The sequence below is a fragment of the Trematomus bernacchii genome, unplaced genomic scaffold (genome assembly GCF_902827165.1).
Source record: "Trematomus bernacchii unplaced genomic scaffold, fTreBer1.1, whole genome shotgun sequence".
NCBI lineage: Eukaryota > Metazoa > Chordata > Actinopteri > Perciformes > Nototheniidae > Trematomus > Trematomus bernacchii.
Window position 1 is genome coordinate 1,893,613 of NW_022987735.1, and position 16,902 is coordinate 1,910,514.

The 16,902-nt window shown below is 39.2% G+C and overlaps 1 protein-coding gene across 1 annotated transcript in view; it reads right to left on the reverse strand.

Moving 5' to 3' along the window:
* Window positions 1-16,902, reverse strand: part of nell2a (neural EGFL like 2a) — a 79,257-nt gene that overhangs the window by 46,410 nt on the left and 15,945 nt on the right. Inside the window, exons 7-12 of the mRNA XM_034145932.1 lie at window positions 16,732-16,814; window positions 16,220-16,348; window positions 14,010-14,112; window positions 11,647-11,738; window positions 10,060-10,165; window positions 9,158-9,286 (exon numbers count right to left, since the gene is read on the reverse strand). Coding sequence (XP_034001823.1) covers window positions 9,158-9,286; window positions 10,060-10,165; window positions 11,647-11,738; window positions 14,010-14,112; window positions 16,220-16,348; window positions 16,732-16,814 — 642 coding nt within the window. The remainder of the gene's footprint in view (window positions 1-9,157; window positions 9,287-10,059; window positions 10,166-11,646; window positions 11,739-14,009; window positions 14,113-16,219; window positions 16,349-16,731; window positions 16,815-16,902) is intronic.

Consider the following 16,902-nt stretch of genomic DNA (forward strand, 5'->3'; position numbering starts at 1 on the left):
CACTATGATAAAGTAAAAGTTTGATTGAGGTAGCATGAACCATATACACATTTTATGAACAAATAGCAGGTGTATCCATAGGCGTTTCTATTCGGTGACGGCTTGAACAGGTCACATGATCTGATCATGCCGGCGTGACGGAAGACTCCTGAGGGTTAAGGGCCTTTTTTAATTTAAATTAAATAATGAATGGAATTCCATACATTCTGTATGTATACATATTATACACATAGTGGCTTTTATTGTACTTTAAAAGAAGAGTTCAACATTTTAGAAGATGTATATGAAATAAGTTTAGTTTAGCATCAAAGCTGGAAGCAGAGGGATACAGCTCGCCTGCTTTGTTCACAGGTGTATAGTATTTTATGGCCAGACACAGTGACTTCCTGAATGTGTCACATTACGGACACATTAGTGAGATTTTAAGCTGCCCGAGCTACTTATAAGCTACTCATTATAATGAGCTAACACAAATGGCTGCTGGTGGTAACTTTATTTTATTGTACAGATAAGACCGGTATCCAATTCCAGGAAAACAAGTCAATTAATTTATTTCACAAAATGTTCCACGGTGATACTGCATACTGCAATTCAACTCTTTGAAGTTCATTTCAGAAATGAAGGGTTTTATAAGAGTTGCAACAAATCAATAAATGAATTTTAAATTAGTTGATTATTTTTTTGAAGTTGCATGCTTAAAATTGCTTATTTTGTTCACAGTGCAGACTTTCCTATTATGTTGTACGCTGAAGGAGTGTTTAGGGCTATGAGCACATTGTCTGGATCTTGGAAAAGCAGTACAATAATGGGTGATTCTCTAAAACCTCTCCACTCCCTTGCTGTAAAGCCGTAAAGGTGTGGCGTGTTTGCTACCTTATTGTAGAAATCCTTCAAGACACTTATCTTTTTAATATTGGTATAAAAGAAAATAACAATGAGAAAAAACAGACCAAATGAGCAATTAACTTACCATGAACTACAGATATACTTTTTAAAGGCAAATTATTTTAAGTATCTTTTAAACTTACCAAATTAGACAATCACTCAGAAATAAAAGCCTTGGAAAAAGACCCAAAACAAATATGCAAAACATCAACGCCAATTTGGGTTGGAGCGGGAGGCAATTAAGATGACTGAGTGGAAAGAATCTCATTAAGAAGCGACAAGAGTGAAAATCTGCATATTGAGAGCACAGTCATTGTCTAAATACCAGACACTCATACTGTGATCAATCACTGTAAACACTTAGAAGCCTGTTACCTGACTCAAAACAATGGACATCAAAGGTGTGTGCGTGTCTAAGCTGGTGGAAATTTGAGAAAATGTGTTTCTTGTCAATGTGTGCACACAATATCTGAATATATTTAACACATGACAGCCTGATCACTTTCACATAAAGAACCACCCAAACTGAAAAGCCATCATCAAAGCCAAAACATCTACCAGGCCTTGAATGACGTGTGGTGGTGGATTTTGTGTGTGTGTGTGTGTGTGTGTGTGTGTGTGTGTGTGTGTGTGTGTGTGTGTGTGTGTGTGTGTGTGTGTGTGTGTGTGTGTGTGTGTGTGTGTGTGTGTGTGTGTGTGTGTGTGTGTGTGTGTGTGTGTGTGTGTGTCTGTGTGTGTGTGTGTGTGTGTGTCTATACGTCAAATTAAACATTAATTTAGCACAATTTGATATGGCATGCCGTAAATGAAGCATGGTGCATCTCGTAGACCAAACTAATTTGTTTACGTGTGTCAGCGTGAATGGGGGTTTGCTCTCCATCAAGGCTCTCATTAAACTTGGAAAGATTTTCCACCACGAGCAAATCGATGGAGCATTAGGATCCATCATTCGTCAAGCTGTGACTGAGAGCAGCCTATAGGCCAGAGGTCTGAACAATGACTCACAGGAAGCACAGCGGCTTTCAGAGCTCTATGACGGACGGATGTTTTATAACTGTTTTTTTTTAATCAGGGCTCAAAACATTTGTTTGTAACACCTGCATTGTATTGGTTAACTGTAGGACTATATCTTGTAACGCACTGTGTGTAGGCTGTATTTGATCTGTCTGTATAATTGCTTTCAGTGTTTGTACATGGAACTGAGCTTATAGCTAAATCTGGCATAAAACATATTTTCTCTTTACATTCATGTATTTTCTTGCATGGTCCTTTTTTAATTCTACTGTTTAATCTGTCTTAATAATAATACATTTATTAAAATACGCTTTTACAGGTGCTCAAAGTCGCTTTACAGAGGTAGTAAAAAAAATTAAATATAGTAAAAAATCACATTAAAATCGAGCAATAAAACAACAATCACAGAAGAAACTGAAAAGTCTTAACATGTATACGTAAACACCCATTTCAAAAAGAAAATATTACATGTATTTTATTAAAGCGTATTTTTATATCACCTTGTGTTCTCTTCTTTATGCCTTAATGTTTTATGTAAAGCACTTTGAATTACCTTGTTTAAAGTTGTTAAACAAAGAAGCTTGCCTTGCAAAGATTTGGTTCAATAATGTGTTGCTATGTGTTTATTTTATTTTATGGTTGTATTTTCTTTCTAAATATACGCTTCTGTAAATGTTACTCGTTGCTCTGCGTGTTTTAATGTACACCACACTGGGTTTACACATTACACTGGGTAATAAAAACATGTTTTACATATAAAATTGCCTTGCCTACTGTTTGCGGGGATAAACATAGAGATCATTAATTTATTCAGATGTGGTTATGCATTAACTGATTTATTCACCATGCTCATTGTTCCTTTATTACTGGGTCAAATGCAAGAAAATTGCTGAGCTCAACTAGTTTTACATTATAAAAATAAATTGGATTTGGTTGTACGATTCAAAATTCATTGATGAGTTGTTAGTTGAATGAATAATTAGGCAATAAACAATTGTGTTGCACAGTCATGGAAATAAATTGGATCCTTTCTGAAGTAAAATGCGGAAAATATACTACTCTGCAAGTTAAAGTGCTGCACGTAGGCAGGGAAAGTGCAAGTACCTGGAATTGGAGTACTTAAGTAAATGTACTATGTCCTTGTGTCAAGGTTTTACTCCACAAAACCCACAACACCTAAATCGGGACATAAAGCGTGTACAGCAGAATCATCCAGTAATCATGGAGGTTTAAATGTGCAATTAAAAAAAGATATCCTCCTGAGTTTAAAGCAGTCCAAGGATGTGTGTCAGCTGACCCGGAAAAGGGGGTAGAGAGAAGATGTTTCCCATGTGACATTTGAAGGATACTGGTTAACCAGACACTGTTATTTACACTGGAGGGGGCTGCCTGGATGATGGTGGGATTGTCTGTTTTTGGTGACATTTTCAGCAGGGTCATAGAGGCGACGTGTGTTCAAACACACACAGCCAGACAGAATGTGTGTATGTTTGACTACGTCTACATGTGTGTGATTCATTTGTGTGTGTGTGTGTTGAGGGGTGGGGGGTGTTTGGGCCCTAGCAGGTGGGAAGCCCAGAGGCTCGAGGCTCATCCCGGCAGTGATTGGGTTTCGGAGTAGGCCGTGCTCTTCAGTCAGCGCCAATTAGCCTGCTGCCACCTTGTGACATTCAGAAGAGAGCGACGGAAATCCGATCGTTCTGTGTTTGCACGAGATATGCTTACACAAAAACACACACACACAGCCGTGGCTTATAAGCGATAAAACCTTACTCTGTGTGCAAGCGGGCTGACCTTTTTTTATTATAAAACACTTCAATGAGCACCCACACTGGCTGGCTGACATGTGCCTTCAATAAAATGAACATGGGCACTGTAGTTTATATTATGAATCAATTTCACAAACACCATCCTGTTGCTCTAAATAACACATAAAAGGTTACAAAATGACATCTGAAAGTATTCCCGAACAAGAGCACAGTGAGGAATGTTTGCCTAAAACGTTGGTGTCCAGCTGAGCTTTTTATAAAACTGTGATCTGTTTAATACAATCTTTCACATAACAGGATCTTACAATGGGGCAGTCAAAAAAGATAGATAGATAGATAGATAGATAGATACTTAATTGATCCCAATTTGGAAAATTCTTTCGTCACAGAAGCAGAAGTGTGTTCAGACGTTAAAATACAATACTTAAAAAAGTGGAAAAGAGAATTAACAATTACAAATTAAATGAAAAAATGAAAAATATTATATCAAATATAAACAATATAAACAAAGCAATATAGAATATGCTGGATAATTAAAATAAAAAGTCAAAAATACTACAGGGTCCAAACAAATATATTGCATGTTTTGGACTCCTCATGGGATTTGTTGGACATATAATAATACAAGATAACTTATTTCTAAATAATGAATTGATGAACTGCTTTAAATGTCCTTGGTTATGCACATGTGAAGACCAGGAAACAAAAAGCATCCAAACTGCAGGAAAAAAGTATTAGAATATGTTCTTGTTGTTTTCAGCAGTACATTTTAAGGCAAAACAATACTTAATGAGTGAGAAGAACAAAATCTAGCATTCACCCAGGACCAATTAAGAGTGAGATATTTGTTGTAGTGTTTTATATCTATATATATATATTTCTAGAAACCAAAAGACTGAGAACATTTTATTTTTGTATTGGGGGAACCAGCCCTTAAATCTTGTTGTCTTCAAATCTATCAAACTATATTAAGTGTTACTTGTTAGACGCTTTTATCCAAAGCGACTTACATACATTCAGTACTGAGGACAATCCCCACAGGAGCAATTTGGGGTGAAGTGTGTTGCCCAGGGACACAACGACATGCTGACTGCAGTGGGACTCGAACTTGCTATCCCCTGATTCAAAGTCCATCACCCTCCACTGAGCCACAGCCTCTATATAATCTATCTATATGTGTCTCTAATTGTAGTGAACATAAATATATAATATCTGATATCTGATATATGAATCTGTTTTCCAGCAATGTGCACTGTTCCCTGATGAAGTGAGTTAGTAAAATAACACTATCTAGGATACGCTTCACATGACAAATAAAAGCCTGTTTTACGTTGTCTCTTTCTATTTCCTCGGTTCTACAGGATATTATTTTGTATTTCACAATTCCCAAATGGGTGCCACACAAAACACCCGAGCAGCCCTATTTTGGAATGTGGAGACTTTCTTAAGTAGGGCATTTGAAAACCAGACAACAATGGGATATTGCTCTCTGTCTGCAGTCCTTTACAATGCTGAGATGAATAATGGTATTATCTGAACACATTGAACTATAGTGATTGTTCAATTTACAGACAATCACACAGTCTGTCACTTCTCCACTGCTCGCCCCTCCGTCTAATGCTGTCCTAAACACACGCATGCATGTAGCGAAATAAGCCTTCAGCCTGGCTGCACCGCAAAAGAAATAACTGGGCTCTTTTTTTCTGTTGGAGAACTCAATGCTCTAACACACACACACACACACACACCTGCACACATACACACACAGAGTTACACAAAGGCAGGGCTAGTATCCCCTTGAGTTTTCCCTACTGCTGCTTCTATGAAAAATTTACACAGAAGTGATCTCATCGGCTATTTTGAGCCCATCTCTGACCTAGGAATGTTTTAAAGAGCTAGTATCTGTCTCTGCGTTATGTGATGTTTGTCTTTGTTTGACAAGATTAAAAAGACGTAGCTTCTGTGTGTGTATGTTTGTAAAAACCTATGTTTCTGTGCTTCTCTCCGTCGTTCTGCTTCATGATCTCTCTGCTGTATTTAATACATAAAATTGCCTCTAAGTTCGCATCTCATCTCACAGGCATGACTGTTTTGAAACTCATTGAGAATTGAGAGCAGACAATTTCACCCATCTATTAGCACATGTCCTAGCAGCCACACAATAGTGTATCTATTACATGAAGGCATTTTCTCATCCATCTGCAGGATCCTCAATATTTTGGCAAGACAGTTGTTTCATTTTCCACACAGCACACACAGAATCATAAGTTACAGGCACACACTTAACATCGATTGCTTTTGAGAGAACTCCATCAGTAAATTGAGTCGATTTCAGGTTTCTCTGTGCAGTCTCTGACGCAAACACTCACCACAAACACTGCCTTCCAATTTCATAGCGAGAGTCAGGCTGTTCTTGAGGTGAATATTGTTGATGTTGGGGGCACGAGTGTGTCTGCGTGTACTTAGTTTCACACTGGTAATGGGATGTGTTGCTCTATGCTTATTTTCTAAAACAACGACCTGCGAGGAACATGTCTTTGGATATTGCACAAGTGATAGCGATTAATTGAAAAGCAACCGAGCTGCGACACGGACTAGAATACGGAATATTTGATGGTTGTTTTCAGCATATTTTCAGAGCAAAGAATGTTAATTTGTGAGTGGAAAATAAATCTAGCCTTGACGGAGGACCAATTTAGAGTCATATGTTGGTTGTCATGGTTTATCTTCATTTTTAACACCTAGATTAAATGGATTGTGAGGCAATTTTCAAAGAATGACCACTTCTGTTTACCCAAAGACAAACTGGGGTATAAAAACTGTGGGGCGGGAACGTTCAAACTACACAACACTGACATATTAGCTCTTTAAAAAGTCAATATGGCGAACCACAGAGCAACAGCATTCCTATAAGCATCCACTATTGTTTAATATTCACAGTTTTTAAGCTCTGTTTTCATATCCACCCCCTGCTATAGAAATATCTATATATTGTGCTGCTAAATGCTCGGGTTTCTACACCAGCTAGTTGCTATAGTAGTGGTTAACTACTACTAGTACTACTACTACTACTTACTACTTTTAAATCCAGGCTGAAAACTTTTATTTTTGCCGCTGCTTTTAATTGATAAATTCATATCTTAAACTGCACTGCATCTTTGCTTTTTAATGCCATTTTCTTAATGTCCTTCATTTTTGTAAAGCACTTTGAATTGCCTTGTGTTGAAATGTGCTATATAAATAAACTTGCCTTGCCTTAACAGCTGATTTATCAACAGGTTGATGGAAGTGATGAAAGTGAATCAGGAACCAATACAATGAGCTGAAAGACAGTATACTGTATCACTCTGTAGAGCTTATATACAAAATATACAAATACAAAAACACCTGTATTTACAAATTGAAAATATGATACAGAGTAAAATAGTCCTAAAGGATCTCCCCTGATTACTGTTAAATTATCATATGTACTTTGTGAGTACTGTTCTGTTCCTTAGGCAAAGCATTACATTTTCTAACAGATGTTTTTTATGTTAAATCTTAATCTGAGAAGTAATTAGTAGAGAGTTGCCTCAGAAACGGGTTTATTGCCAGGTAGGTTCACACATACGAGGAATTTGACTTGATGTCATGGTGCATACATAAAATATAAAACAAAGAATCTCCATATAAAACAACAAATCTAATATAAAGTTATACTGTAGCATTGTGCTTAAATAAATGTAAATGACCTTCCACCGCTGTAAGAATTATGTTTTTGAAAGAGACCATAATTCAACACTGGTATGGTGATTAAGGAAAGCATTTGCTATGTGATCAAAACCTACAACTAACAGAATCATTTCGTATAATTGTAACACAGATACTATCTTAATGTATGCAGATATACTAAGACCGTCTAATTACCTAGCCACTGCAGAAGCTGTGAACAACTACTCTTCATTTAGTTCCCTGTTTAACAAAAACCTGACACTTAAGCCTCATCTTGATGAAGGTGACAGCGAATATATAACAGGGAGTGTGTGGACTGCAGATAAAATAAATAGGCCGAGGCATTTTTCTCACAAACAGATGCTCTAAAACGGCACACACACAATGCAGGAGGAAGATCAAGAAGGCTGTATATTGACAAGGCAGCTGTCAAGGTCATAGGCAGAGGAATCTGAATAACTTTGATGCCATGTTTGCTCATTAATAGCAGCGATGCACAGGGGTAGCAGTTATGACATGATGTTTACTACATATTTTACTGCAGGATAGCATTTAAGATGATATGGTCATCATTTTTTAACGATGTATCTCGTGAAATGCAGTCAAGATGATAGAGGGGGAATTCAGCTGAAGCATCGTCAATTTAGAGAATGAACGTTTGAACTCTATGCAGGTTTTTCAAAACTTGAACATCATCATAAAAATGACCTGCTCAATGAGGTATGCAGCATGTTTTTCATGTGGATGTTCAAAAGGCCATTTAAGGAAACATGCGCTGTTTGTATAAGACAGCAGCGCTGATTTAATCGTTTACATTGTGTGTTACATAATAAGTGCAACGTTAGCTGAAGATATCTGAGTCTTAGTGTGCAATTAGTCACATGACCTCACTAATGACAGATGGCGTGACATTTATCACTCCACCAGCAGAGTGACACTAAATGCATGCACACATTAAGCCCTTAAGCATGTGTTTGTATCACAAGTTGATCAACTCACTGAGAAAACAAACATTAGTCTCTTATATAATAATGAAAAGCAGTTATTGTGTGTTGTGGACACAAATAATGAGGGGATTACAGTGTCCCATCGCAAAGGGATTATGTGATAAAAGCCTGAATTGGAAAAATGTATTCATGGGTATTTAGCAAATGTCTACATTATCTTTTTGCTGTGTATGCATTTCTATTTTTAACAATTAATTGTTCATTGAAAATCAAATCAAACTTACTTAAGCCGCACAAGTATAGTAGCAGCATGGCAGTAAAGGGACAATAAAGGTGTCAGATCAGTAGATACTAGTTACCTTTTCATTAAAACATATCAATTGTATTCTTTGTGCTTGATTGTCTACCTTGAACCTCTCTTAAGTCTTTGGAAGTTGATTTTGTTTCTTCTAAAAGGTGTACAATAAGCTGTCACATTTCCTTATATGATTAGTGTGAGATGACCCCGGGAGGAATAAAAGAAACAACACAACTGGCATAAACCAGCTCAAAGCAGAGTGTCATAATCAATACATTTCAAGAGTTCAAAATCGATGTATATGCACTCCGCACCCTCAAGACTTTCCACTGCATGATTTCAATGTCAAACAAGTTTTATTATTTGACTGTAATCCATTTTTGTTTCCGAATTCTGCGTCCTAGCCATACAGCAGAGAACAGGTTCCTCTCATGACCCCTTTGATGCAGCCCAGGCACAACCACAAACAAAATCCACACATCCCCTCTCGGAGGGCAAATAAACTTCAGCTGAAAGTCACGGCCATGCCTTACCTTCACAGTAGGCATTATCATCTCGCAGTGGGCGGAAGCCATCCTTACAAACACAGCAGTCTCCCGCCTCCAGGTTCACGCAGTCAGAGTGCTCCACGCAGCCGTGGCCCTCCGAGCAGAAGTCATGACCTTCAGGAGGAACGCAGAGGGAAAGGTTGAGCTCCAGAGGAGAGATGAGGAGCGGAGTGATGGAGGCATAAAGGGCCAGTGGAAAGGTCATGTCAAAGTATAACAGTCGTTTGTCTGAGCATCCATACCATGGCTTCCTTCTTAAGGCACATTAGGGCAAAGAGGCAGTCATTTGCTATATTTCCCTCAGTTAAATCTGACTTTATAATCTGAAGGGAACATTTTTTTAAAGTTTTGCAGATACTGGGAGGGATTTGAGCTAAACCTATAAATAATACATTAACAAGATTTCAGCCAAATTCCTACAAATCACAGATGGTTTGTATTATTGCAGTTTTTTAGAATGAAATGCTGCAACCGGCAGTCATTGACTTTAGTTATTGCCAGAAAACTTCCATCTAAACTGAAATGGGGAAACTAGCAACTTAAAATAATCATGTTCATCTATAGAAAATTATTGTTAAACATTATAAAATTAAGAAACACTATCTCCGGGAGGAAATTCGATTTTTTAACACTTAGAAATTAAATACAGTAAAAAAAAAAAAAAAGATCTATAAACAGAGGTTGAAGTAAAAATGCACATTGCACTACAATATATAACAACAATTGATATGTTAAATATGTATATTGCAATATATACAGTAGTCAAATAATATTAATAGAGATTCATGCTGAAAACCAGATTACTGCTTAAAATGTAAGATGAAACCCAGTAATAATTCAAAATAAGAAACTTAGTGATGCCATGAAGGCCGATGTGTCCTCCATACCTCTGCAAACTTTGCAGCATCTGCCATTCAAGGTGATCTGCTCCGACTCGGCACAGTTGAGTTCGGGGCAGGGCTCGCTGGGAACCACGCGGTGCATGGTCCGGTCCTGTGATGGCAGAGAAAACATTCCCCATGAGCTCCTTCTTGAGTCCACTCTGCCCCTTCATTTGCAAAGGGCCTGAATCTAATTATAAAGGAAATTCTTCTTCTATTGTGTTCCCTCTTTCCCCTGTGTGTTCATTACAAACCAATTACTTATTGGTCAATAGCCGGGTTTTTTCCCAGCAAAACTAATTCTGGAAGGAAATCAAATCTGTCTTCCTCTCCTGTTTATTCTCAATGATTTACATAATGATTCATGATGCATCTTTATAATACAAACAGTGAATCAATCTTGCGGATTATCTCTGCGTGTGTGTTTAGTCGGAGAGTAAAACTTGATTAGGGGGTTCCTTTTCCCAGCATGCCTTTGGCAGGTCTCTCTAATGATCTCATCCGTGTCCCTCTGACTGATGCTAATTAAGAGTCATTAACATTAGACACAGTTGGACAAATACAAAAGGCAGTTCTATCTATTTGTAGAGCACAAATATTTTACTTGAGGATAATCTTAAACCAGTCAGTCATGAAGTGTCATGACCTCGACTTGTACACAGATCATGCTCTCTGGAACAAAGTTACCCTAAAAGTCCCCAAACAACTTTCCAAACAAGCCGCACCTTCTACTTCTTGCCACCCTCTACCCACCCCCAGACAGAAGATCAGAGGCGTGACAAGCAGCTGTCAGGGGAAGCCTGCAGGAGTCTGCAGCGAGGGGCTGACTGACAGCACTCCCCGTCCCCATTTCTTTGATCTGCCTATAGGACTGCCACTCAGTTAACTGGAACTACAGATGGGCCAGGTGTGGGCAAGCAAGCCAGACAGCTGTCTGAAACTGCAGATTCTAATGGGGCTTTGCAGAACTCATGGAGGGGGCAGGTTAATACAATAGAGTTGGATGATTAGAAACTTCAAATCACTGTTCTGTGATTGATTGGGCCTGTCTGGCGTAATGTCATCAAGTGAATTACTCCCAAAAGTGAGCGACCCACCCATCTGGTACGTGAGACAAAAGCCCACCATAACTCTGAATAATTGGGAATGAATAGCATTTGGGACCACTGTGGTATCTGATGATTGCTACTGAAGAATGGCGACGGCATCTGATGATTGACAGTTGCATTACTCTTGCCTACAAATGTAAACCTAATTAGAAGGATTTTGCCAATTTCTTGACATCACAAAAGAAAACGCTGAGAAGCCAGATCAATGAAAGGCAGCTGAAGTGGACAATCCTGCTTGCTGGCTCGCTGAGGTTTGATTTATCCTCACTGGTTGGGCCAAGCTAGCTGTGGGATGAGTATTTAGTGAGCTGTCATGCACGGATACATGGAAGTTATTAGAGTCAGCTATTGTTGATTCTCATCCTGCATCGGATTGATACTAATCGTGTGTGTGTGTGTGTGTGTGTGTGTGTGTGTGTGTGTGTGTGTGTGTGTGTGTGTGTGTGTGTGTGTGTGTGTGTGTGTGTGTGTTTCCATGACTTACCCTGCATTCAAACAGCAGGCACCTGCCAGAGGAGTCGCGCACAGCCTTCTGATCCCCTTCCACCATCTCTCTTCCACCAAACAGGCAGACGGCTGGGTGGTAGACACAGAAACATCATCAGCATACACACACTAAATAAACACACAAACACGTCATAAATAAGCCCATTTATAAAGCACATCGCTCCGTTGAAAATATATGTAATTAATATCATATTCAAGATGATAAGCTGTTACAGTGCATGTGAATGCAATGCATGATGTAACCAATCCAAGGGTGTGTGTGACTAAACGCAATTGAAGTGCATATTGCTTTGATATGTTGCTGATTTTATACATTTGTGACATTGTTTGTAGAAGAAATGCTCAGTTTATTTTGTATTATTCATTGTTTTGTTTTAATTTAGCTCACTGTGATTACAACACATTAGGAAAAGGAAATGTGAAAAAATAACCCCTATTTTTCCAAAACATATCACCTGTATTATTACCTAATTAAAATAGTTATCGTACATTTTCATTTATTATTTTTAAAGCAACTCCCTAATAAACTCATCATATAAATGATGTATTATCCCACTGCCCCCCAAATATATTCACATTAAGGTCAAATCCAGACTTGTTTGTAGACATGGACTCTGGCGGAAAACTAGGGTTATGTAACAGTACTGTTTTATGCATAATACAATCTCTTTTTAAGTCCTGAGGTAAATTGTGATAAACAAAAGCAAGCATATCAAACCCAATTAAGCAACTAAGGAAGTGATGAAATAATTAACATGTGGAGAGAGAAAGCGCTGCCCACTGCAACGCAGAGGAGAATCCATGTCATACAATTTTAGGGCGGGGGCTGGTGCGAAAAATATTCAAATGGGCAAGAAGGCCATGTTTGATGAGCAGTCTGGGTCAAACCGCTTCAGACTCATATGAGGAAGAGGAATGATTGACACCGCCGGTCGGGCCCTATCACAAAGCGGTGTATCATGAAAGCGAAGGACTTCTGAAACAGCCATTTGACGTTCTACTTGACAGACCATCAGAAAAAAAAAGCAGACTCAGAACTCCTCCCTGCAAGTCCTTGTGCTGCCAGATAAGGCTTTAATTTGGAGAGCGAATCATGTCTTTGTAGTAGGGAAACTTGCGGCACTCTTCTCTCTCCAAAGCCTTAGCATGCGTAATTAGCTGTGTGTTTGTCTACCTCGTTGAGATAAGTAAGCACAGGGGTGTTGAGTTTAAGGGGATTACCAGCTACGTGTTTATATTTGTGTAACACAGCAGCAGATTTCGAGTCATGCTTCAAAACCCCTGCGTTGCAACCACGACCCATGGGTCATTGGAGATGATGCCGAGGTGTGCTGATTAGGATCCAGGACTAATGGTTTCGTGCTGATAAAGACTCTTGTCTACTATTTACTTTGCCAAGGAAGCAGGAGAGCAGCAGTGTGTGGGAGTGTGTGGTGAGGCAGTTCTCAAGTGAAGTCAGCATGCACAAGATGTGGAGTGAGATCTTCAAAGAAATATTATAAATATGTAAAGCCTCATTCATATGGCCTGTGACCTTATACAAGTCACAGGTGGGAACACGCTTATTAATACGGAATTCATATGAATTATTCCCTTTTCTATACATTAACAGCTTTTTTCCACCTCTTAAAGTAAATACATTACATTTCTTTAAGTTTCATTAGGGTTAATACCAGAAGAATGATGGGGTGAGAAAAGATAATATCCTGTGAAATCATTTTTTATTGAAAAGGGAATTGAAAGAATATGAGATGATGAGTGCCGCGGTGAGGAGGCTAATAAGAGTTCATTGCTGAACTCAAAGTCTTGTGGGAAAAAAAACAGACCCTCTATGTAGATTTGTGATGAAACAGAATTATTTATCTAGCGAGAACATTTCAGCGCTCAAAGTAAAAAAATGGACATTTAAAAAGACACTATTGCCAGTTAGGGTGTACATCATTTCAGGCATTTAACATTTCTTTAGTTTTCTACCAGCTTTAACATGCCTGCCATAAATAGGAACTACTTTACATGACATGCAGCGATCCCAGATATACTGGCTCATGTCAGTGTGACTGGTGGCCATCTGTGTTTTGAAGCCAGCTAGTGAATAATTGATTAGGCCATGTATATGCAAAAGGATGGACTCATCTCAAGAGGCATGTTAGGAGGTAGCTTAGCAACACAGCGGAGCCCTGGTCAATTGTCAGGCAGCCCTTGTGGAGGCGTGATGCGTGCTCTAAATGTGGTACTGGTGGAGGTTGCTGGGCTGTTATGTGTGTGAGTGTGTTTGTTCTCAATTGTGTCCATGATTGTATGAGTGTAGGAGGGTGACGGGGTTAAGGGTACTCCACTCACGCTGGCACTCCTTGCAGCAGGCACCCTTCACGTAGGCAGGCGCAGTGCCCGCCGGGCACTGAGGGGGAGGGCAGGAGATGGACTCGCATTGCACTGTGCCATTCTGGTAAAGAGAGAGAAACACAACACGTTGTTTGAAGAGGATACTGGATTACTCAGGCTCATTGGGATGGATATTACATCACTATCAAGGAGAGATCCTTATGATGTTTTTTTAGATAGCCTCTTTTTTAAAGATTTACAATGTTTTGACACGGATCCATTGAACTGAATACAATTGTGAAATGTATGTAATGTGTGTATGTAATGTATTTCAATATAATGCACGACATATCCATTACTATCCAAAGATGTTTGTGACCAAATAAAATGCCTTCTTCTGTAAAATGTAAGGGATTACATATGTGAGCTCAATCTGTTGTATCATACATTTCCAGTGGAATTTTCAATGATATGTTTGCTTTCAATCAAAGAAATGCAAATTGTTTGATCACTTGCGTTACAATAGACTTGGAAAACTAAATGCTGTTCAAAGATGGGGAAACACAACATGTTTTAAGAGGATACTCGAATACAGAATTGTGATATTTGTGTTTTAATACCAACAGACATTTTACAATTAAATCAAAAGTTGTCTTTCTAGTTGGCTCACAATGTTAAGGAGACACCTTGATAAACACCTTCTATTAAAGCATTTAAATATCAGCATCATAAATGGTGGTGGGACTAAGCCACTTACTTAATTACTTAAGACGCTGGAAGGGATAATACTGGCAGAATTCAAAGGTGTGCTTACTCTTTACAACCGTAATCATAACCTAAAGTAGATTTCCATAGCAACCTGTAAATGTAATATATTTTAATGCTATCTTTTTTCTCCGGCTGTGCCTGTAATTAACACTGCTTCCACGGATGAAAGCTCTGTGACAGCAACATCTATGAACCTGATCCACATAATTGATAACATCTTAATGCATGACCTTTGAATTTCAAAGGTCGCAGCTAATTGCCACCCATAAGGTAAGGAACATATCCCATCTAATTCCTTAATCGCAGCCCTGGAATGGCAACACACCGTTCCTGGCGGACGAAGCGATTTCATTGGATGAGTGGGCAGAACAAATCCCTGATGATAATTATCATCTGTCAAGAGCAATTAGGTGCGGTGCACTGAGAGATATGTGATTTCCTATTTTTTTTTACATGCTGGGTAGTGGTGCGCGAAGGCATCTCATTGGATGGTTGAAGTAGTTCAGAAGCAGCGAATGAGTTACATTTTCCAAAAGCTGAGTAGACTGACAGGGGTGAAATCTGTTTGCTGATGTGGTACAAGCCCCACATCTCCAATCGCTTCTAATTCTCTTTTTAGCAATTATTCACACTTTATGTTGCGCCAAGGAGACCCTTGAGAGAATTGAGCATCACTAAGCACTGTTGTTGATGCATCTAATCCCGAAGCACTGTGGAGCTTTTCAATACAGTATCTTTTCCCGGGTAACTGGGGCAACACGCCTCTAATGCTGGAAAATAATGAGAAAACAAGCTGTCGACAATAGGGCCCCTGCACTCTGCACCTCCACCCTAGCAAAACACACCCACACACACCCCCACCTGAACACAGTGATGAGCAAAACAAAAGCCAAGATCGTGAATGGGAGCAACAAACGTGTCAATGCAGACACACAGGCACACACACAAAAGTGCTGCGTGCAGACAAACACAAAACAACACGGAATGTTGCAGACATGATGAAAAATGTATGTTCTTGCTTTCTCTAAGGCACAGTCGCGCAGACATGCACACGCACAGAGAAACACACAGAGAAACACACATATAGCTATTTATTATATGTTACGCTCACATGCCAGCGAACATGTATGTATGCATGCAACAGCTACACGGAGAGTATGACAAGCACATAATTCCTGATTTATTAGCCACACACACACTTTTATGCACCCACCCACACACACACATACAGACACACACACATCTGCGCACTACGCACACACACTTAATTAAAATTGCATGCCCTCCCCTTGCTTTTTATTACTCTAACACACGCACACGCACACACACACACACACACACACACACACACACACACACACACACACACACACACACACACACACACACACACACACACACACACACACACACACACACACACACACACACACACACACACACACACACACAAGCCCCACCGTGCATGTGCAGTTCCTGCAGCCATCTGTCCAGCCCTCGTCCTCCCTGTAGACGACCCCCTTGACGCTGCAGGTTCTCTCACAATAGCAGCCATCGAGCCCATTCATCTTCTCCTCCGCCCTGGACAGCTGCTCACGCCACCCGCCCCCAAAAAACAAAAGGCAAGAAGGAGCGAAGATGAGAGGCAGCCTCGTTGTGTGTCTATATGCTCTTGTAGAAAGCAGAGCTTCAAAAGCAGACCAATGGCCTCACAAAGGAAAGTCATTAAACACCATTAACCCCATTTATACACATAGTTTCTGCATAAAAACAGAAAAGACTTCAACTAATGTCTAATGATAAGGTGTCACTGACCGCCTGTTGCAATTAATATTAATGAAAGCAGCACATTGAGTGTATATTATAGCACAGTTTCCAATTTAGTTTATTAAAAAGGGCAATTAAATTAAAGACAATGCTACAACTGCAGAATAAATGTCAAATTAAGTCAAGTTATATCACATTACATTACCTTGCTGGATGTTTTAGCAAGGATATCCTGCAGCTCCATGATTTTCTGCACAAGTCCGTGGAAATCGTTGCAGGTCGGGCATGCTGAGATAAAAGAGACAATGCAGCATACTGAAATTTAGTACAATATAATTACCGGCAATCATCGTAATTTATGATAATTTCAAATTAA